The following is a 19,531-nucleotide window of genomic DNA, read 5'->3' on the forward strand; positions in this document are numbered from 1 at the left end:
CGCAAAAAGACATTTAAAGTACAAAGCATCCACCTGTTAGGATGTATGTTCAGCCTGCAGAGCAAGGCCCATGAATCCATGATGACGGCTCAGCAAGGCCCACGATGTTGCCAGAAGGAATCTAAACTGTGGCTTCAGTGAGTCTGAAGGTCTAACAAGAAAATGACAGGATCCAGGGTGGTATTTTCATTTCTCCTTTGAGCCTCAGATTGTGACTTAGGGAGAGAAAGGAGAGCCTGAGAACACAACCTGGAGACTGTCCACCTGTGTCATGTGGAGACCAGCCTTCGCTGTTCTGGACCATAGTTAGGGAAGTGGAGCCATGCCCCCCAGGCAAGAACAGGGACTGGCCCTCCAACACAGAAAGAACATTCTTTGGCAGGAGAATCAGGGCCAGTTGAAGGTGGCTCAAAACAGAAGTTTGGGGGAAGGGAAGAAACAAACCCAGATCATACCACAGGACCAGGTCCTCCAAGGACAGTGGGTGGGCTGTGTTCAGAAGCAGATGGAGAAGGGCATCCTGGGGAGGAGGGGGAGGAGAGCTGTGAACTCTGCAGGCTAGAGACAGTCAATTCCACAGCTGTTCCCTGAGCACCTCCCGGGTGCCAGGCTCTGTTCCAGAACTAGACACAACACAGAACCCAACTCTTGAGCTCTCTGGGCGAGAGGGGAGGCAGATGGGTGACATGTCATTAAGAGTCATTGGAGACATGCACGGGACATGGGGAGGGACCCCAAGAGCATTGAGCCAAAACTTGATCATCAGACACTCAATCGGGCCCAAAAGCAGAGGGGATGAATGGGAGATGCAGCAGCACAGATGCTCAGAGAACCCGGTGGGTGCATTTTGTAGGGGAGCCTGGGGGAGCCCTGAATCTGGGCACAACAAAGCAAACCTGAAATGTCAACAAAAGCGGGGAAGCCCCACGTCATGGGCATCCCTGAACCGTGACGGAAGAGAACCTTACTCGAATCTTGCAATGAAAGGGCTTGCTTAGAGTGAACAGTCAAAAGGATCTAAAGGAATTGGAGAGTATAACTCTTTAGAAGGTGCTGGACTTAATTCAACTTAACAAAGACGTCATTGATGTTGGTTCATTTTCTGGTGACCCATCACTGAGTCCGTTAAGATGTATTGCAGCAATTACATGATTCCCTTCAACTCCTGGGTATCTCTTCTCTCAAAATGAATGCTGTGAATAAAACCTCACTTTTCCCAAATAAGTTGATGCCGCATCTATGTTGGTTTCAATGATGTCAATGAGATAAGAGCCCTGTTCAGACCATCTTGCAACTGAAAAGCAATGTTTGGAAGTAGTTCCACCCTGCACAGAGGAGCTGAGGGGAAGAGGAGGTGTGTCCTTGCTGGGAAATCAGTTGTCCTGCAGTCTGTTTTAAGTGTCTGAAAATGAGAAACCATATAGCTGAGGTAGGGGCTAAGTGTGAAAACTGCTATCCAGTGACTGCTACAAACAGGCATTATATATGAATAAGTCATGAGTAAATAAGGATCACAGTCTGATCAGAGGTCTAAAGAACATAAGCAAAGTCTTGTGATAGAAAGTGAAGCAGGGGTAGGCAGGGTAGACTTCTTGGAGGAGGCAACATTTAAGCTGATATTTGTAGGATGAAAGGGACCAGCCAAGGAATGAATGGAAAAACATTGCAGGAAGAGGAAACAGTAATGGAAAGGCTCTGTGGGGAAGGAAAAAGCTTGAAACATGCAAATGAATGGAGGCCAGTATGGTGAAGCAAGACAGGGCACACGGTGATTTGGAGAGGAATAGAACCAGGATTTGCACCTTTTTTCTCCTCAAGAACTTTGGGAAGCAATTGAAGAATTTTAAGCAGAAGAATGACATGACCCAGTAGCATCAAGGAAGCCAGTTCGGAGGCTAGAGTTAGGATGGACTAGGGAGGTAGCAATAGAGAGGAGACATTTGGACATAGAGTCCTGATGGACATGGGTGAGGGTAAAGGAGGGCTCCAGGCTGATTTCCAGACTGAGGCCGTGACTGAGCAGGGAGTAGGACAGGGTACTAAGATGGCAGAGCTCAGGGGAAAATGAAGCTAGGAATGAAGAATTCCATCTGAGATGCATTGAGATTCTACGTGGAGAGGCCATACTGACAGCTGGATACAGGAACCTGGAGCTGGGCAGAGGTGTGGGGTAGATGTGTCAACTGGTCTTTGCAGCAATAGAACAAGATGACATCACCTAGGGAGACTGTGTTGGTAAAAAGAGAAGAGAGTCCCGTATTTAGAGGCTGAACTGAGGAAATGGAGGAGGCAAAGGGGCTGGGGAAGGAGAAGTTAGGAGGGGAACTAGGAGTGTGGCCTCTTGGAAGTCAGAAGCAGAGTATTTATGAAGGAGGGCAGGTAGGTAACTCTCAGATGCTGTAGAGAAGTTGAACAGGATGACAAAGAACCTGTCCTGGAGTTGTGTAGATGGAGGGTGCAGGTGCCCTTGACAAGAGTTTCATCCGTCAAAAGTTGCATTGATGGATATAGGAGTTTGACTAAGAAAATGAAAGGTGCTGGAATGTAGTGTAACAAACCTTTGAGAATGTTTGCTAAGAGAGAAGCCAAGATACATAGCAGAAGTTCCAGGGATTTGGACACCCTGATTTCTTCTCTCAGTAGCATAACAAGCACTTTCTAGAATAAGTAGATAGGCATTTGATAGTCATTCTTAACTGATGTTGGTAGCCCATTGTATGAACATACTTATCATAACATATGTATATAAACATTTTGCTTCCTTCCAACACTTCACTTTTATAAATACCACTGCAACAAAAACCCTTGTATGTGCATTCTTTTTTAATTTAACCACATATTTATCTAGGATCAATTTCTAGACAAGGAAAGGAAAAAGGAAGGAAAGGAATAATCTACAATTTCTTCATAGACCATTCTATAAGAACTTTTTCTAGAAGCCAAAATTACACCCCCGGTTGGTTAATTTAATTCTACAACTAAAAGAAAGCCTAGATATCAAAATCCCTTGTTTTTCAGTTTGAAGTTACTAAAATAAAGACAATGGAAGTTTTCAAATTATCAGAATTTTAAGGTAAATTTCAGTGGGTTTCATTATTTTTTGTTTCTTTCCTTTGACCATTTCCCCACTCATTCATTCTTATCTTTCCTGTTGGCATCTTCCCTGCCAGGTCCCTCCCTCCCTCCCTCTCCCACTCTCTCCCTTCTTATGCCTTGCTCCTGGTTGTCCCTATCCATTCCTCTCATTTGCTTTTGGTAAATATATCTAGTTTTAGTGAGTAATTAAGCTGTGGACAGGTTTATAAATATAGGCCAATATTCAGCAATATTATGGAAGGCTTGTTGCATTCAAAGAAGGAGTTGGGGTAAGTGAATAGCAGAGGAAGGAGCATTTATTTCCCTTTCATGTACAAAAGAGAAAGGTCACTGAAAGCTGTATGCAGTCCGGAAAACATCTTCGACCAGGGAATCTTTGAAAGCAGTCTGCACGTCTGCCTTATCCTTGCCATGCTTGGCAGGTTTACTGCCGTTCACGTTAATTACATTTTTAAAAATAGGCTGGTATGTTGCAATCTGCCTATGGTGACTTGCTTTAACTAGCCTTTCTTGGTGTGTACACAGGTGGGAGTCTTTAGTCCTTGTGCTGATGTATTTTATCTACATTGTCATCATGAAGTAAGTAAAATGCTTTCTTAGTTTCCTTCCCAAGACTGTTCTCTACATTCAACATTATGTGATAATGTGGAAAGAGGAACAGGGGAGAGGGCAGGGATCTGGCTGGCTTTTGCTGCATATCATCACAGGCTCATTTGGCTCCCTGGGCAACCTGCTATGAATCACTACAGCTCTGGTAGTAGCCATAGAAAAGACCCTTCCAATCCATGTGTAATGATAGAATCAAAGCTTCAGTTTAATTTGAGAAATCTCTCAAGAGAAAGCTCTCTTTAAGTCCTGGAAACCTAGGTTTGGGCTATTTCTTCATTCTCTTTCATAACAAGAAAGGAGGTAAAACTTAATTACTTATGCTTCTATATAGGATGAGAGAAGGGACCAGAGCTAATTAAGAGATGACTAAAACTATGGTTGAAATACCTATGGACTTCCATTATTTGCCCAGTTACCTAGGGCTGTGTAACAAATTATCCCAAAACTTAGTGTCTTCAAACCACAAACATGTACTATCTCATACAGTTTCTGAGAGTTGGGCACCCAGGAGCAGCTTGACTGGAGGGTCCTAGCTCAGGGTTTTTCATGAGATTGCAGATAGGAGATTGGCCAGAGTGGCTGTCATTGACAGTGCTCCAAGGTGGCCCGCTTGCATGGTTGGTGAGTTAATGTTGGCTATCAGCTGCAGGCCTCAGCTCCTCACCCCATGGGCCTCTCCTGAAGGCTACTCGAGTGTCCCACACACAAGAGCTCCAAGAGAGAGCAAGAAGGACCCCACAGTGCTTTTTATAATCTAGTCTCATAAATCACATGCCATCGCTTTTGTCATATGCTGTTTATTAGCAGCAAGTCAGTAAGTCCAGTCCACACTCAAAGGGTCTGCTTTGCCTTGTGAAAGGAAGAGTGTCAAAGAAGTTGTAGATACATTTTAAACCCAGCACATCATATGGTTTTTTTCCCTCTTAGAGTTTGGATAGCTCACTATTTATGTCAAGAATTATACTGTAACCCGGCCAGCATGGCTCAGTGGTTGAGCATCCACTTATGAACTAGGAGGTCACAGGTCAATTCCCGGCCAGGGCACAGGTTGCAGGCTCGATCCCCAGCGTGAGGTGTGCAGGAGGTAGCCAATCAATAGTTCTCTCTCATCATTGATGTTCCTATCTCTCTTCCTCTCTGAAATCAAGAATATATATATATATATGAATTGCACTGCAAATATTTCCCATACTCGAAGGTAAAATGTAAGCACCAGGGTTGTGAACCTGTTGGTTCATCATTTTGCCAAGTCCCATTGGGATGAGGAGCTTATAAATAGTACAGAGATCTTCGGTGCTGCAGCTGCCAAGCCCCCATGGGAGCAGTTTCTTTTATTCTAAATTAGCCCATACTTTCCTCAACATATGTGACCACAGGAGTGATTTTCTTCTCAGGGGGCAAGAAATTCGAAGGCTTTCAGAAGCTGCCAGTTTGGACATGGCAGGGAGCAGGCTGGAACTGGCAGGTCAAGGTTTCCTTGCTCTGAGACCTGACAGTAATTAGTCCAGCCACCAGTGGCTGCTGCGAGCTCCGTTCAGAGGAATCAGTGTGGCCTCTGGCAAAGGTCACCCGAACTGTGAAGGTAGGAGCTGGCTTGCCTATGTCTGCAGGCCTGCCACCCACCACTCAATGGGGAGTCCAGGCTTCACCGCAGGAGCTGTCCGTGGTCAGTGCAGACCCAGTGTCTGGGTCTTGTTACCTGAAGAAGGCATTTCTAGAGTGTCATGGTGTAGAGTAACCATGAGATGACTGACCAAGAAATCAGGGGCTTTTATCAAAAATCATCTTTCATTTACAAATACCAAGAGGTGGGCTCCCACAAGAACTAGAGTTGGCCCAAAGGCTTTCTGACATATCTAGATTTCAGAGGAAAAGCCATTCAAGATGGGAGCATCCATCTTGCTCCTCTTTCTCTAAACTAGCAAAGTTATTAGGGAATCAGTGCCACAGTGGACAGGCCTCAACAATACATGTGTGTTTCTTCGTTGGTTTTTATTTATTTCACCCTTTCTTTTTTTTTCTTTTTTTTACTTTCTGTGGTTCTAAGTTTGAGTTAACAAAGAGTCAAGAGCCCTTTTCTTCCTTTTAGAAAAGGCATTTTGGTCAGTTTTTCCGAAGAATTGACTGTCTGCTATATGCCCAGCAACTCTAGCATTTTGAATTGAATTTAGATGAAAGCATGTACCACACTGAATTCACTGGAAGCTTCACAGAATAAGCAGGTCTTCAAAACCAAAGCTGGTCTACAGGAAAGCTGGATTGAGGGGTTTTACTAGTCCCCTCCTGCGACCACTGCACCCCTCTGCCAGGCCATCACCAAGCCCGTGGGCTGCTTCGGGGCATGTGGACATTAAGAGAACACAGTGAACGATTTCTCTCTTCTCCTCCAACCCATACCCAGTGTGAAAGCTAATGAGGTGTGTTTCTGCTGATGCCTCAGCTTCACTAGCCTTCCAGCTGTTCAGACCAGCAGGAGACAAATAAAACCGGGAATGGCGGCCACTGTGCTTGCGGGATTTTCTCCATAAATCCTGGTCCTAAATTCTAAATTGAAATCTCTGGTCTTTAGCCATCCCCCTCTGCAATCAGAGGCTTTAATCATTGGGTTTTATAAAATCTGATTTATAAAATTGCATGCTTCACAATAAAGTAGCTTCAGGGTGCAAGCACAAAATTTAAAACACTCAATTAAAAATATAAAACAGAGCGGCGGCAGTTTAAAATGGCATATATTAGAGTCCTCAGCTGCCTCCTGGGGAGGTGGCTTTAAATGACATTAAACATTCTGTCAGGACGTCAAAGAGCCACTTAGTTTGGCCAGAAAGCTCATGGGAGCATGAGGCACACCTGGCCTCGGCGAAGACTGATTTCTGCACCTCTGCATCACTCCTCTGGGATTTGGTCCCCAGATGAAGCAATATGGTCCGGAGGCTAAGATCAAGTCCTTCACTTCAAACCCTGGCTGCGGATCCCACCCCGCCACTTACTAGCATGGGGACCTTGGCCAACCTACTCAGGCATTTACGAATCTCAGTTTCCTCTTCTACAAAACAGGGTTAATCATACTTCCTACCTCCAATGTGTTTTTGTAAGGATGGGGTGTGACAGCATAGTTACTATTCAATATCTGGTTTCAAGGAAGTTCTCATAATACAGTGGGGCCTTGACTTACGAGTGTCCCGACTAACGAGTTCTTCGAGATACGAGCAGTCTCTCGGCCGATTTTTTGCTTTGAGTTGCGAGCTAAAATTTGGGTTACGAGCCAGCTTCAGATACCCCACCGCTAGTTGGCGCAGCGAATGTCACAGTGAACGCCACAACATCAGCCCAGCATCACGTGTCTCACTCGTTCACTTTTTGATTTGACATAGGAGTAATTTGAGTTACGAGCTCCAACACAGAACGAATTAAACTCGTAAGTCAAGGCCCCACTGTACTAATTCACTGTCAACTATTGTAGATGAGTGGATCAAATTCCTCGTGCTACTCTTAACAGCTTGAGGTATGCTTGAATTGGCACTGACCAAAAGATTGTCAAATAAAAAGTGGCAATGCCCACACAATAGCCGTCCAGTATGAGTGAATCAAAATTATACCTTTTATTTTCACCAGATTGGCAAAAAATATCATCTATTTTTGGTGGGCTGCAGGATTTTGTAATTAGTTTATGTGTGCCATGAGATGAAAAAGGTTGAAAATCTCTGGAATCGTGTGATGGATCCCATGTGCTCACCACCAGCCACCCACAGTTGCTCCATCCACACGCCTATCAATTTCCCTTCCTCTCTATGATTTGAAGTCTCAGACTTCAGGCCAATTCATATACTGAGATTTTTAACATAATACATTATTATCATACCTAAAGTTAATGCTAATTTTCAATAGAACTGAGGATCAAATCAGTGTTCAGATTTGCAATCATCTCTTAAACATCATTTTTATAGGTTTAGTTTAATCTTATAAATGTCATAAATCTTTTAAAAAGCAGAATCCAAATAAATTCCACTCATTACAATTAATTGCCCCATGTTTTGGCTCTCTTTTCATCTATAAATACCCCCTCTGTTTACCTTTTTTTTTCTTTCCATTTATTCTTCAACAAAGTTGGATTGCTTGCTCCACAGAGGTGTCCACAGTTTGGAAATTGGTGTAGTGTGGCCTGCCCCTCTGGCCTCTGTGTTTCCTCTGTGTTTCCATCAACCTGATTCAGGTTAAACTGTGTCCCAAGTGGTGGTGCATCCTCCCACCAGCAATCATATTGTCTCTCTGTGATCTCGGCAGCCACTGATGCTCAAAATCTGGCTCCATTATTGCCTTAGGGTTGCGCAGTAGTAATGTTCTGCCTCTTATAAGAAGCCCTGGCTGGTTTGGCTCAGTGGATAGAGCATCAGCCCATGGACTGGAGGGTCCTGGGTTCGATTCCAGTCAAGGGCACTTACTTTGGTTGCAGGCTCAATCCCCGGCCTGGGTCAAGGCACATGCAGGAGGCAACCAATCGATGTGTCTCTCTCACATCGATGTTTCTCACTCTCTGTCTCCCTCTCTCCCTTCCACTCTCTCTAAAATTCAACAGAAAAATATCCTCTGGTGAGGATTAACAAAAAAGAAAAATGATGGCATAAGAGTAACAGAGAATCACAGGTTGCCAATCTGTGACCTCAGGAAACCCAAGATAGACAGAGACCTAGAGTGCCAGCCAACCTGTCACACGTAGACCATGACACACCAGGTAGCAGCATGGATGAGACACCTCTCCTTTCCCCAGCATGGTGTCCCTGACAGCAAAGGCCCTGGAGACGTGGCCCAGAGAAGGTAGACGTGGCCATCCCACTAAGTCTCATCCGCATCCTTCCATGCATGGACTCCAGGTCAGGGAGCTCAGTCTCAGAGGTGCCTCCATGGACATTGAAGAGATTGCAGAGAAAGCAGTTTGTCACTGTTTGTTTATGGAAAGTTGCTTTCATGTTCACATATCTTTACATTGGAAAATGGGGCAGGTTGTATATTATGAGGGGAACTGCAATGACAGAATAATAACAATAATAACTGGAGGTGTGGGGTTCCCACGAGGCATCCAGATGGCAGGGACACTGGGTGGGAGCTGGGGAATGGACGCTGATGGGTTCTCTTCCCTTGTTGCTTTGCTCAGATATAACGCTTGCATACATCAGTGCTTCGACAGGAGGACGAAAGGTGCTGGAAACATGGTCAACGGCTTGGCCAGCAATGCCGAAATTGATGACAGCAGCAACTGCGACGCCACTGTGGTGCTACTCAAGAAAGGTAACCAAGGAGAGCCTGTGCCCAGGAAGTAAGCACACAGCGGGCACTGCAGCTGGCCTGGAGAGGGTGCTGCTTTCTGAGGGAGAGCAGGCTCCTGTCCTCCCTCCCTCCGTTTGGCCACATCCTGGGGCAGGCTTATACCTAGTGATGCGCTGACTTGGAAAGCCCCAAGCAAGTTCTTGGGCAAAACATTTGCTGGGAGTGATACAAGGTGATTAGGACAGGATGGTAAGGGAGAGAAGACCATGGGTTTTGAGCTATTGATTCTGTTACATTTTGGCTGTGTGACCATGAAGCAAGTTACTTAATCACTCTGAGCCTCAATTTTCTCTTCTGCAGAATGGGGATAATTTTTCTAATGAGTAAAGGAGATAAAGTATATAAAATACTTCATTAATGATAGTTGTCATTAGTATATTTTTATATCCAATTTCACTTCCAGGCTGCATTACCTCAGTTTCCAAGCTGCAGCATGATATAGTTAATGACCTTTTTTTTAAAGTAATTTTTATATTTAATAGATTCTTGTTAATCAGTTTATATACTTAGACAAATAATATAATGCTCTCCAATAATGTTAGTTCTTAGAGCAGTGATGGCAAACCTATGACACGCGTGTCAGAGATGACATGCGAACTCATTTTTTTGGTTGATATTTCTTTGTTAAATGGCATTTAAATATATAAAATAAATATCAAAAATATAATTCTTTGTTTTACTATGGTTGCAAATATCAAAAAATTTCTATATGTGACAAAGCACCAGAGTTAAGTTAGGGTTTTTCAAAATGCTGACCTGCTGAGCTCAAAAGGTTCACCATCACTGTCTTAGAGGAACACAAAAATTACCAATTACTTTTGCCTAGAATATGCTTTGTTTATTATTTAATTTTTTTAACTTTCCCCTTGAAATATGTGGGCTTATTTCTTCTTGATCCCATATGGTTGCTTTGCAGGTAAAAAACAAAAAAGAAACTAGAAAATCTATAGGCTCTTTTCAAATGTATGTCTGACTTTGGAATCTGTTGGTAATTATGAGAATTTTAAAATCAACCAGTTGGTAGACTTTCCTAATTATGTGCACGTTTAACTAAAGACTTAGGATTATTCAGTGCCATCCCACATGAGGATATCATTTACTTTTTTCTCTCTGGATAGTTTATAACCATAAAAGGAATACTCTTAGGGAGGCAGAGAGTGCTACCTAATATTATTTAGTGTTTCCAGAGATCATTTCATGGTTTAGTGGCTTGGAAACAGGAGTGAGCACTGAGAGGGCCCGTGGCTAGGTACCCGTGAGCTATGTGCTCATGTTGCACATTCCTAGAGAGGGGCCTTGGTGAAATTTGTTTCCAGCCAGTCAGCAAATCCTTACATAAGATTTGCCTGAAATCTCCTTTGGGCCTTGGGCCTCTGTAACGTGGCCATTCGCCCACATATCAGCCCTGCTCATAGGCTGGGCGGCATCAATGTGTCCATTTCTCCACCGTGTCCTCCACTTAATACTAAAGTCAAGTCTGCAGCTTTTAACCTCTCAGTATGAACATTGTTGGAATCTGAAGGGCATAAAAGGTTACTAAAGATTATAGGGGTCTTTGTTATGCGCCGGATCTGAGTTATTGGGGGGGGGGGGCGTTTCTTTGAGGACAAGGAGAAATTCTTATTTATTATCACTCATTTTTTCTGTCAGTGAATGATGCTTAAATTGTTTCATCGTTTCAAAAGAGCTATCAATGAGCCCCAAAAAGCAGACTTTGGTTCTTCCCCAAATTTTGCTTACTACAGCCCTCCCTGGATGGGTGGATAAATGGATAGGCAGATAAGGAGGGAGGGAGGGAGGGAGGGAGACAACTGGGAGCATAAGAGGGAAAAAAGAAGAGAAAGGAAAGGAAGACTGACTGAATATCTGATTCCAGCTCCTAGTCTCAATATTTTTATTTTGTGCTTTTAATCTCCCTAGCCAATTTCCACCGCAAAGCGTCAGTGATCATGGTGGATGAGTTGCTGTCAGCCTACCCACACCAGCTGTCTTTCTCTGAGGCTGGACTTCGAATCATGATCACCAGCCACTTTCCCCCCAAGACCCGACTCTCCATGGCCAGCCGCATGTTGATCAATGAGGTATCTGGGAAAGCACAGCCATTTGCCGCTGGACAGGGATGGGAAACTAGGAAGGAGAGAAAGTTTCTGGGTCTGAAAGTAGCAGCACCTAATTCAACATTTAACACAATAATATCCCTCAGCCATTTTGAAACATCATTGCTCGCTGGGCCAGCTGTGCATCCTGGTCCTTGCTCCTCCCTCCACATGTTGACAGACATGGTCCGGCTCCCAGATATAAAGAAAAAAACTGTCCGATCCTTTTCTATGTACCTTTTTCTTTACATCTTCCATTTGAATGGAGCCCTCTCGTGTGAATGAACTTGCACAGAAGTAGTTTCATACTAAAATTGCTTTAAAATAATGCTGAGACTGACCTGAATTTTCCTATGTATTCCTTTCTCTGGAACAACAGCCTTATTGGTACACTAGTCCAAACACATTTGTGTGGCTTTCCTAAAATTTGGAGAAGAAAGTTAACATCACAGTGCACAGAGGACCAAGAACCCTGATAGAAAAGAAGTACACATCTGAGCAATGGGAATTTTCCTCTAAAGTGCTTTACAAATCCCAGTTGGAATGGTTAATCCTTCTTCCCAGAGGAGGTTTTCTGAGTTGGTTCTTACTTTGAGGAACCCCTTGAGACTTGTCTGCAGTGTTTGAAAGCATCTCCTTGTCAGCTGCCTGGAAGAAATCCCAATAGCTGCTGTTCTGGGTGTAGGGGTGTACAGTCCATCTTCCCGTGGTAAGAATGTGCCTTTCTCTTTCCAGAGACAAAGACTGATAAACAGCAGGGCTTACACCAATGGAGAATCCGAAGTGGCCATCAAAATCCCAGTTAAACACACCGTGGAGAATGGGACAGGGCCCAGCAGCGCCCCAGACAGGGGCGTGAATGGGACTCGGAGGGATGACGTTGTTGCCGAGGCAGGCAATGAGACCGAGAATGAGAACGAGGACAACGAGAACAATGAGAATGACGAAGAGGAAGAGGAGGATGAGGAGGATGATGAAGGACCATACACACCATTCGACCCTCCCTGTAAGAGGTCCTATGTCTGGGCTGTGGTTGGGGGCTCTTTTAAGGCCACTGAGTAGATGCCCTCCACTTTGATTATCTTCCTGCCACTCATTTCAAATAAATATCTCTGTATGAGCATAGAAATGTTTACATTAACATCTGCGGCAGGCAAGACTGTTGTGAGAGTCCAGAGACGAGCAGGATGGCAACACATGCTCATTGGTTGCAATGTAGGCTCTTTGGCAAGTTCATAATTGCGGAGGCGGTCCCTCTCTTAGCTGCTCTGTGGCCCTTTTGGTGCTAAGGAGGAGAGCACATGCCCCAGGCGTGTCAGCAGAGCAGCCTGGGCTCACGAGAAGTGGCACTCCACCCACCTTCACCCATCCCGTTACGGTTGGCAGGGGTGAGCAGGGGGTTGTCCTGCCAAGGCCAGCCCTGGGTACATGTGCAGCCCTCCCCGTTCGCCTTTGTTTTTCTTCTCACTGCTGCCCCTCACCCACTTAGGGGCTTCCTCTCCCAGCACCTGCTGCTCCCAGGGCAGGCACCACAGGAGATGAACACCTGGGCACAGAGCATGCTGGCCCGGGTAAACCTCACCCAGTGGGCCGGCTGAGGACACCCCTGTTACCTAGGGGAGGAGCAAGACAGGGTGGTGTCCTCCCCTGACTGCTGCCTCCAATGAAGACTTGTCCTTCCCAGTGACCTTGTCCTCACCCACCCCACCCACTAGTGGGACAGGAGGACCGAGCCCTAAGAATTCTGCCCATTTTCTAGACTTGCCAGAAGTTTCTGATTGTTTCAGGAAAGTGTGCACCTGTCGGACTCACTTTCACTGTCAAGTGGGCGGGGCTTAATTAGCGTGTGTGTCTTCTCCAGGAGGGTTGAATCTCTAGGAGGACTTTCAACTCTGCGGAAGGATTGCTTGGTCCACCTGAAAGGCCTTTCCGTGGTGGGACATAGGGGCGGAGCCTCAGAGCCGGGTTTCAGGGCCAGAAGCCAGGTCTCTGTGTGCTCCTTTCTGTGTTCAGGAGACAGCAAGTAAAACGGACTAGAACTGCTCCTGGCCCCCTCGGGGCTCCTGAGAGCTCAACCTGGTCAAGTGCTTGCCAAACTGACCAGAAAACGTCACCCTGATTCCTATGCCCCACCCCCTGAACTGCCCAGCCAGAGTTAAATCACCATTTGTCAGTAGGTAATCTTTTTTCTTTTTTTTAAAATATATATATTTTTTATTGATTTCAGAGAGGAAGGGAGAGGGATAGAGAGTTAGAAACATCGATGAGAGAGAAACATCGATCAGCTGCTTTAAAACCAGCCCAGCCATGATTTTTTAAAAAATATTTTTTTTATTGATATCAGAGAGGAAGGGAGAAGAAGAAGAGAGAGAAAGAAATATCAATGATAAGAGAGAATTGTTGATTGGCTGCCTCCTGCACATCTCCCACTGGGGATCAGCCCCACAACCTGGGCATGTGCCCTGATCGGAAATCGAACCATACCTCCTGGTTCATAGGTGATGCTCAACCATTGAGCACACCGGCTGGGCAGTAGGTAATCTTGATAGAAAAAAAATAGACTGTGTCTTGATCCATTTTGCCACCTGTCACTGTATTTCTTGGTAACCTTCTTTTCTATCAGCCAGGACAAAGGCATTTTAAGGATTAACACGTTAAGTGCCTAGTCAGTCACTGGTGACTGACGCTATACTTTCTGTCAGGAAGACAAAACAAGCTGGGCACTTAACATGTTAAAGGACCAGACACTCCATTCATCCCTTGTAAACTCCTGTGTGCCTTCTCTGTTGCTGCACACACAGCAGGTTATCGCAAGTTTAGCCACGTAAAACGACAGCTGTTGCATAGCTCTCTGTTCTGTAGGTCAGAAGGCTGGCAGGGCCTGGCTGGGTTTGCAGAGGCTCACTGCTCCAGAGGCCACCATATTCCTGGTCACGTGGCCCTTCCATCTGCAAACCAGCAACAGTGTGATGGGTCCTTGTCACCTTTCTAATCTCCCTGGCTGCCCCTTCTGCTTGGGAGGGTTCCTGCAACTGAGCTCAGCTCTGCCGTATAGCCAAGCACCCTGCATGGAAGTTCCTGAGTCGGGGCACAGAACTGGGGCTGCCCATCTGGAATCCTCCCTCCCAGCCCTTGTTTCAGAGTCTGCCATTGGCAGCTCCTAACCAAGCTCCAGAAATGCTAATTTTCCTAAAGTCATTCACTGAGTGAGGAAGCAGTGGGCCAGGGGCTGTGTTGGCCTCCCAGAAGCCCCAAGTACATCCCTCCAGGCAGACACCTAAAGACACGTGTGTGGGACCAGACATAGTGTCCAGCTCCCACACATGACTTCATTACTTAATGGGATTAAGGGCCCTTTTAGATCATGTTCCACATTTCCCACTTGGACGAGGTAAGTGCCAGGCCTAACTGTGGTGTGAGGTGTCTCCTCATCTCCGAAACCAAGGAGGTGAAGGGGCCCCAGGGCTTCCATTCCAGCCGTGTTCCTTCTTCCTCATGTGACAGGAGACCTGGCTGCAGGCGTGGGCTCAGACCCACCTCAGGCCCCTGCATCTTTCACAAGCACCGGCCCCAGAGGCCCCAGAGGCCCCAGAGGAGAAACGGAGTCATGTGTGGACCTGATACCCGGGGGTCTCTGCTTCGTCCCAAGGCCCTGCTTCATCCCAGGGCCCCGAGCAAACAGGTCCCAAGTTCCTGTACACCAGCCCTTCTCACCAGGGCTTCCTTGACAAAACGCAGGTTGATTCAGAAAGGCGGGGCCTCAGAGTCTTCATTTCTAATGAGCCCTCAGGTGATGCCAGTGCTGTTGGTCCACAGGCCACGCCTGGGAGAGGGAGAGGCTGGAGGCCTGGAGACACTTCGGTGACTTCACAGTCCTTCTGAGGCTTAGGGGAGCCTGATTCTGCACCGGGTTCCGCCTCTGAAATGGAGAATGGCTTGTCCAACTACGAGCCTCAGTACTCCTCCGCCAGCCGCTGAGGTATCTCATTCCTGGAGCCAGGAACTTCCATTTGAGGCTCAGAGGCTGTGTCCAGCCAGGCCCTCCCTGAGGCAGGCCTCCTCGCAGCTCAGGGCAGCCTGAGGGGGCCTCAGGCCAGCAGAGGGCACTCGAGGAGCCAGAAGGACAGTCTGGGGGTTCCTCTCAGGCTAAGGTCCCTTGGCCTGAGAAAGGTCCGTCCACACCATGAACACATTTTTCTTCTCTTGATCCTGTGACAGCCAGGCTCCCCTTGTTCGTTACCCAGCTGCAGGGCTTTCTTCTCACCAGGACGTGAGTGGGTATAATCAACAAATAAGTAATTATGTGGGAGTCTATAAATATAGGGATAGATATGACACGTTTGTTTATATGTGTATACATGAATATAGGTGCATGTACATATATTTATGCACATGTATGAGCGATACAATAATCTATGCATATAACATGTTTGTGTACTGTACAAATTTAATATATTGTGTGTTAATATACATGTATGTACACATCTTTAAGGTATTGTATATTACATAATGTATACACACATTAACATACCTGAGTTTTTATGTATACATGTATTGATTAAATATATATAATGGACACCTATGCATAGTATATCTATATATGTATACATACATATAAATTATACATATATTCTTATCTCTTGTGTGAAGAAAGCCTTACTATTGACTGAGAAAAACAGAAACATTTACATGTACATGTAGATATACACACCTTCATTTTAAAAAATGAAAAGAAATACACAAAAATATAAGTGTTTTTGTAGTTGGGGTTATTTTTTATTTTCTCTGCTTTTTTATTTTAAAACAATGTACCTTTTAGTTGCCTATATGATTAGAACAAATTTATATATTTAACTTTAGGTCTAAAATACTGAGCAATGAATGGCTTTTTCTCCATCCAATAGAATTAAGTGTCCAAAAAAGCTTAATAAGAACTATAACTTGGGAAGAAGTCATTTGCTTTTTAGAGCCAGCGATGCTGACCGGGGATGCTCAGAGCCCCTGTTCCATCTCCCATTTGCAGGCTGATATTCGAGAAATCATGAAACCACTGGTGCGTCAGGTTTGCGTGCAGGGAATTTTGTTTCATTCAACTGCTGCTGTATCTGCAGGACCTGGGCGTGCCTGGCCAGAGGGGCAGGGTGGACCACTCCTGCTCCTAAAAACCATTGAAAACACACATTACTGCATCGCTTGATTTATTCAAGAAGTTATATTTGTTATATTGCATTTAAAGGCATACCTCGAATTTCTGCTTTAAATTTGTTGGTCTTACAATGGAACTGTAACTCAAAGAAAGCATCTATAGCATTGTGGATGACAGTGAAAACAGTTTTCAAGATATAATGTCTTCCCAGTGTGAAGTCAACATTTTTTTCAGCCGAGAGACCAAACTCAAACTCATTGCTGCTAGCTTACATTGCTGCTAGCTTACATTGCTGCTAGCTTACATTGCTGCTAGCTTTGCCTAATGTCATTTCTATGCCCTTGCAGTCCTAAGTCCTGACTTCATTTTTCTTATCATTTTTATTTTCTAAAGAACGACAAATAGCCAAATTGAAGTCATTTCTCGACTCATTCATGTGTTTCTTTGTAACTTGGATTGGGTGTGTATATTAAACTCTCTCTCCCTGGGAGGCATCTGGGAGACTGCAGGGCCAGTAGGGGATGCCAAGGCCCCCAGATTGATAAGTCACTACCACATTGCAGGGTTTAGGGACGTGCAGACTTCCAGGATGCATTTGGGATCCAAAAGTCTGGCCATCATCTGGATTCTGCAGCGTTTGAAAACCCCTCAGAAAACAAATCCTCAGGCAGTCCTCTTGCTTTGTAATCCAGCCAAACAGTCTCGATGTTCTCCTCATTCACTTTGCCGTCTCCAAACCCGAAATCTAGCAAGATGCTGCTAATCAGAAAAGACGCCCCCTTTCTTAATCTGTTCTCTTTGCTCTATTCTGCACCTGTGAGTGGGATACCTTTAAAACACACACACACACACACACACACACACACACACACACATACTATTCTTTGGTCTGTCTGCTTATATTGTTCATAGCAATGTTATTACTGTCGATATTATCAATATATATATTGATCATGTGATATATGCCCTGCCCTGTTCATGGCATTTAAAGTACAGTACTAAGCAGGCTTGAGAAAACAACTCATTCTTATAGAGTCTATATTCTAGTTTGGGGCAACTGAAAACAAATGAGGAAACAAATAAATCTGATACTTTCAGACAGAAATCATTTGCTATGAAGGAAATAAATGGTGATGGGAAGGAAGTGGAGTAGTGAGGGTCTTATTTAGACTGGTGATCAGCGGGGTCAGGGAACACTGGAACTGTGCGGTGGACTGCCTGACAGGGAACTGCAGGTGCAAAGGCCCAAAGGTAGAAAGAAACTTGGTGTGTCTGAGGACAGAGAGCTGGGGCAGGGGGATGTGTAAGTAGGGAGAGTGGCAAATGGGAGCCAAATCATTTAGGACCTTGTCAGCCATGGTAGGGAGATATCATTTTTCTCTGAGGGCAGTAGAAGCAAGTAGAAGGTTCTAGAACAGTTTACTTTTTGAGACTCTCCTCTGGCTACTGATGTTGAGCAGATGGAGGTGGGGCAAGTGTAGGAACAGTGAGTCCCTTAGGAACTCGGGTCTTCAGCCAGGTCATGGATGGAGGGCCTGCCTGCCCAGGGAAAGGCCGTGGGAATCGTGAGCTGCAGGCAGACTGAGGGTGCCCTGGGCAGGTTGCTAGGGTTGGTGTGGGGATGGGAGAATGGGGAGAGTCAAGAATGTTTCTGAGGATTTTGACTCCTGTCAACTTACATTGCCCCAGCCCCATCCTGATATCCCATGTAATTCTTCCAGCTACTCTGTGAGTTCAGTGTTGCTTGTCCACATTTTACAGATGAAGAAACTGAGACTTAGGGGATGTAAGTAACTGAGACACTTGATTCAGGCAAAGTGGGCACCGGAGCCCCACTCTTCCCTTAGTGACGACCTTGCCATCCAAGGGAGACTGGAGAGCCAAAAGTGATGTTGTGTAACTTTGTTCTGTGGTTTTAAGAAAATATTTGGAGACTGGCAAGTAATATAATGAAATAAGTGCTGGATACTGGTATGAAATTATGAAATAAATTTCGTTAAACCTTTCATTAGTCCCTGTTCAAAATGTAATTTAAAAATACCTTCTTATGTCTGGTGAGTATAGAAAACGGTACAATCATTTTTAGAAAACTGTTTGATAATTTTTTATAAAGTTAAGTAAACACCCACCCTGTGACTCAGCAATTCTACTCCTGGGTCTTTGCCCAAAAGAAATGAAAACATGCCTCAAAAAGACTTGTACAGGAATGCTCATAGCCACTCTCGGTGTAATACCTAAAAACTGGCAACAACCCAAATTCCCATCCACAGGAGAATAGATAAACAAGCTGCAGTGTATTCACAGGGTGGAACACTGCACAGCAATTAAACGGAATGAATCAGTTACACATGAATGAACCACACACAAAAAACACTGGCTGAATGAAAGAAGGTAGACAAAAAAACATACTATATGATTTTATTTATTTGAAGTTGAAGAACAGGAAAGATTAATCTATGGTGGTCGAAGGTGGGAGGATGACTAGGAGGAGGCACAGGGAACTTTCCGGAAGAGGAGATTGCGATTGAAGAAGGTAATACATGTGTCTATGTGCGTAGTTCTTTCCGGAGGTGAGTTAGCACTGAAGCAGGAAGGTTATAAAGGCCAAACGAGAACTAATATGTTTTTCAAATCTAAGGCAACAAGGAAATGATGATCATATAGTGACCAAAATAAGCATGTATGGGTGTCTCTGAGTCATAGTCCTCAGGCAGCACAGAGATGGGAGGGTCAGGTCATCACTGACGAATTCGCCGTCTTATTCATGGAAACAGGTAGTTAGAGAAATAGAAAACAATGATTCATTTGTAAGTCCACATCCGTTTAGGATACAAACACTCAATGCCCTGTTTTGACAACTTTGAGAGCTTTCAAATCATCTTTCAAAATTTCAGTGCATTGACAGACGATGCTGAGAGATTCCAGTAGATGGCGCTATGACCACTGACGCCTTACAATCTGGAAAGCTATGGAGACCTATGTATCCATGGGGAGAATAGACAGCAGAGGCCAACTGGTGGCTTTCCTAGCAACAACCCACCCCCCAAACCTCTACCCCCACACACTTCCCTCACCCATTTGTGCCCTGCGAATCTTCCTCATTCTTTTGCTCCTGGCCCCATTTGCCAAGCTATCCCCCCAGCCTTGTATGATTCGGAAGTGACTCATCCTTTCATTGTGGAGGCCTACCTAGCAGGTGGGCCACAGAGAAGGTTGGTATTCTGCTCGGTTTTGTCCATCAGGTTTTGTTGGCGATGAAAAG

The 19,531-nt window shown here is 45.0% G+C and overlaps 1 protein-coding gene across 1 annotated transcript in view; it reads left to right on the plus strand.

Annotated features, from left to right (window-relative positions):
• The window catches only part of SLC24A3 (solute carrier family 24 (sodium/potassium/calcium exchanger), member 3), a 497,602-nt gene that overhangs the window by 435,488 nt on the left and 42,583 nt on the right, over positions 1-19,531 (plus strand). Inside the window, exons 9-12 of the mRNA XM_015572039.1 lie at positions 3,622-3,675; positions 8,855-8,988; positions 10,948-11,108; positions 11,859-12,129. Of these exons, the coding sequence (XP_015427525.1) occupies positions 3,622-3,675; positions 8,855-8,988; positions 10,948-11,108; positions 11,859-12,129 (620 nt within the window). The remainder of the gene's footprint in view (positions 1-3,621; positions 3,676-8,854; positions 8,989-10,947; positions 11,109-11,858; positions 12,130-19,531) is intronic.

The sequence above is a fragment of the Myotis davidii genome, unplaced genomic scaffold (genome assembly GCF_000327345.1).
Source record: "Myotis davidii unplaced genomic scaffold, ASM32734v1 scaffold608, whole genome shotgun sequence".
Classification (NCBI taxonomy): domain Eukaryota; kingdom Metazoa; phylum Chordata; class Mammalia; order Chiroptera; family Vespertilionidae; genus Myotis; species Myotis davidii.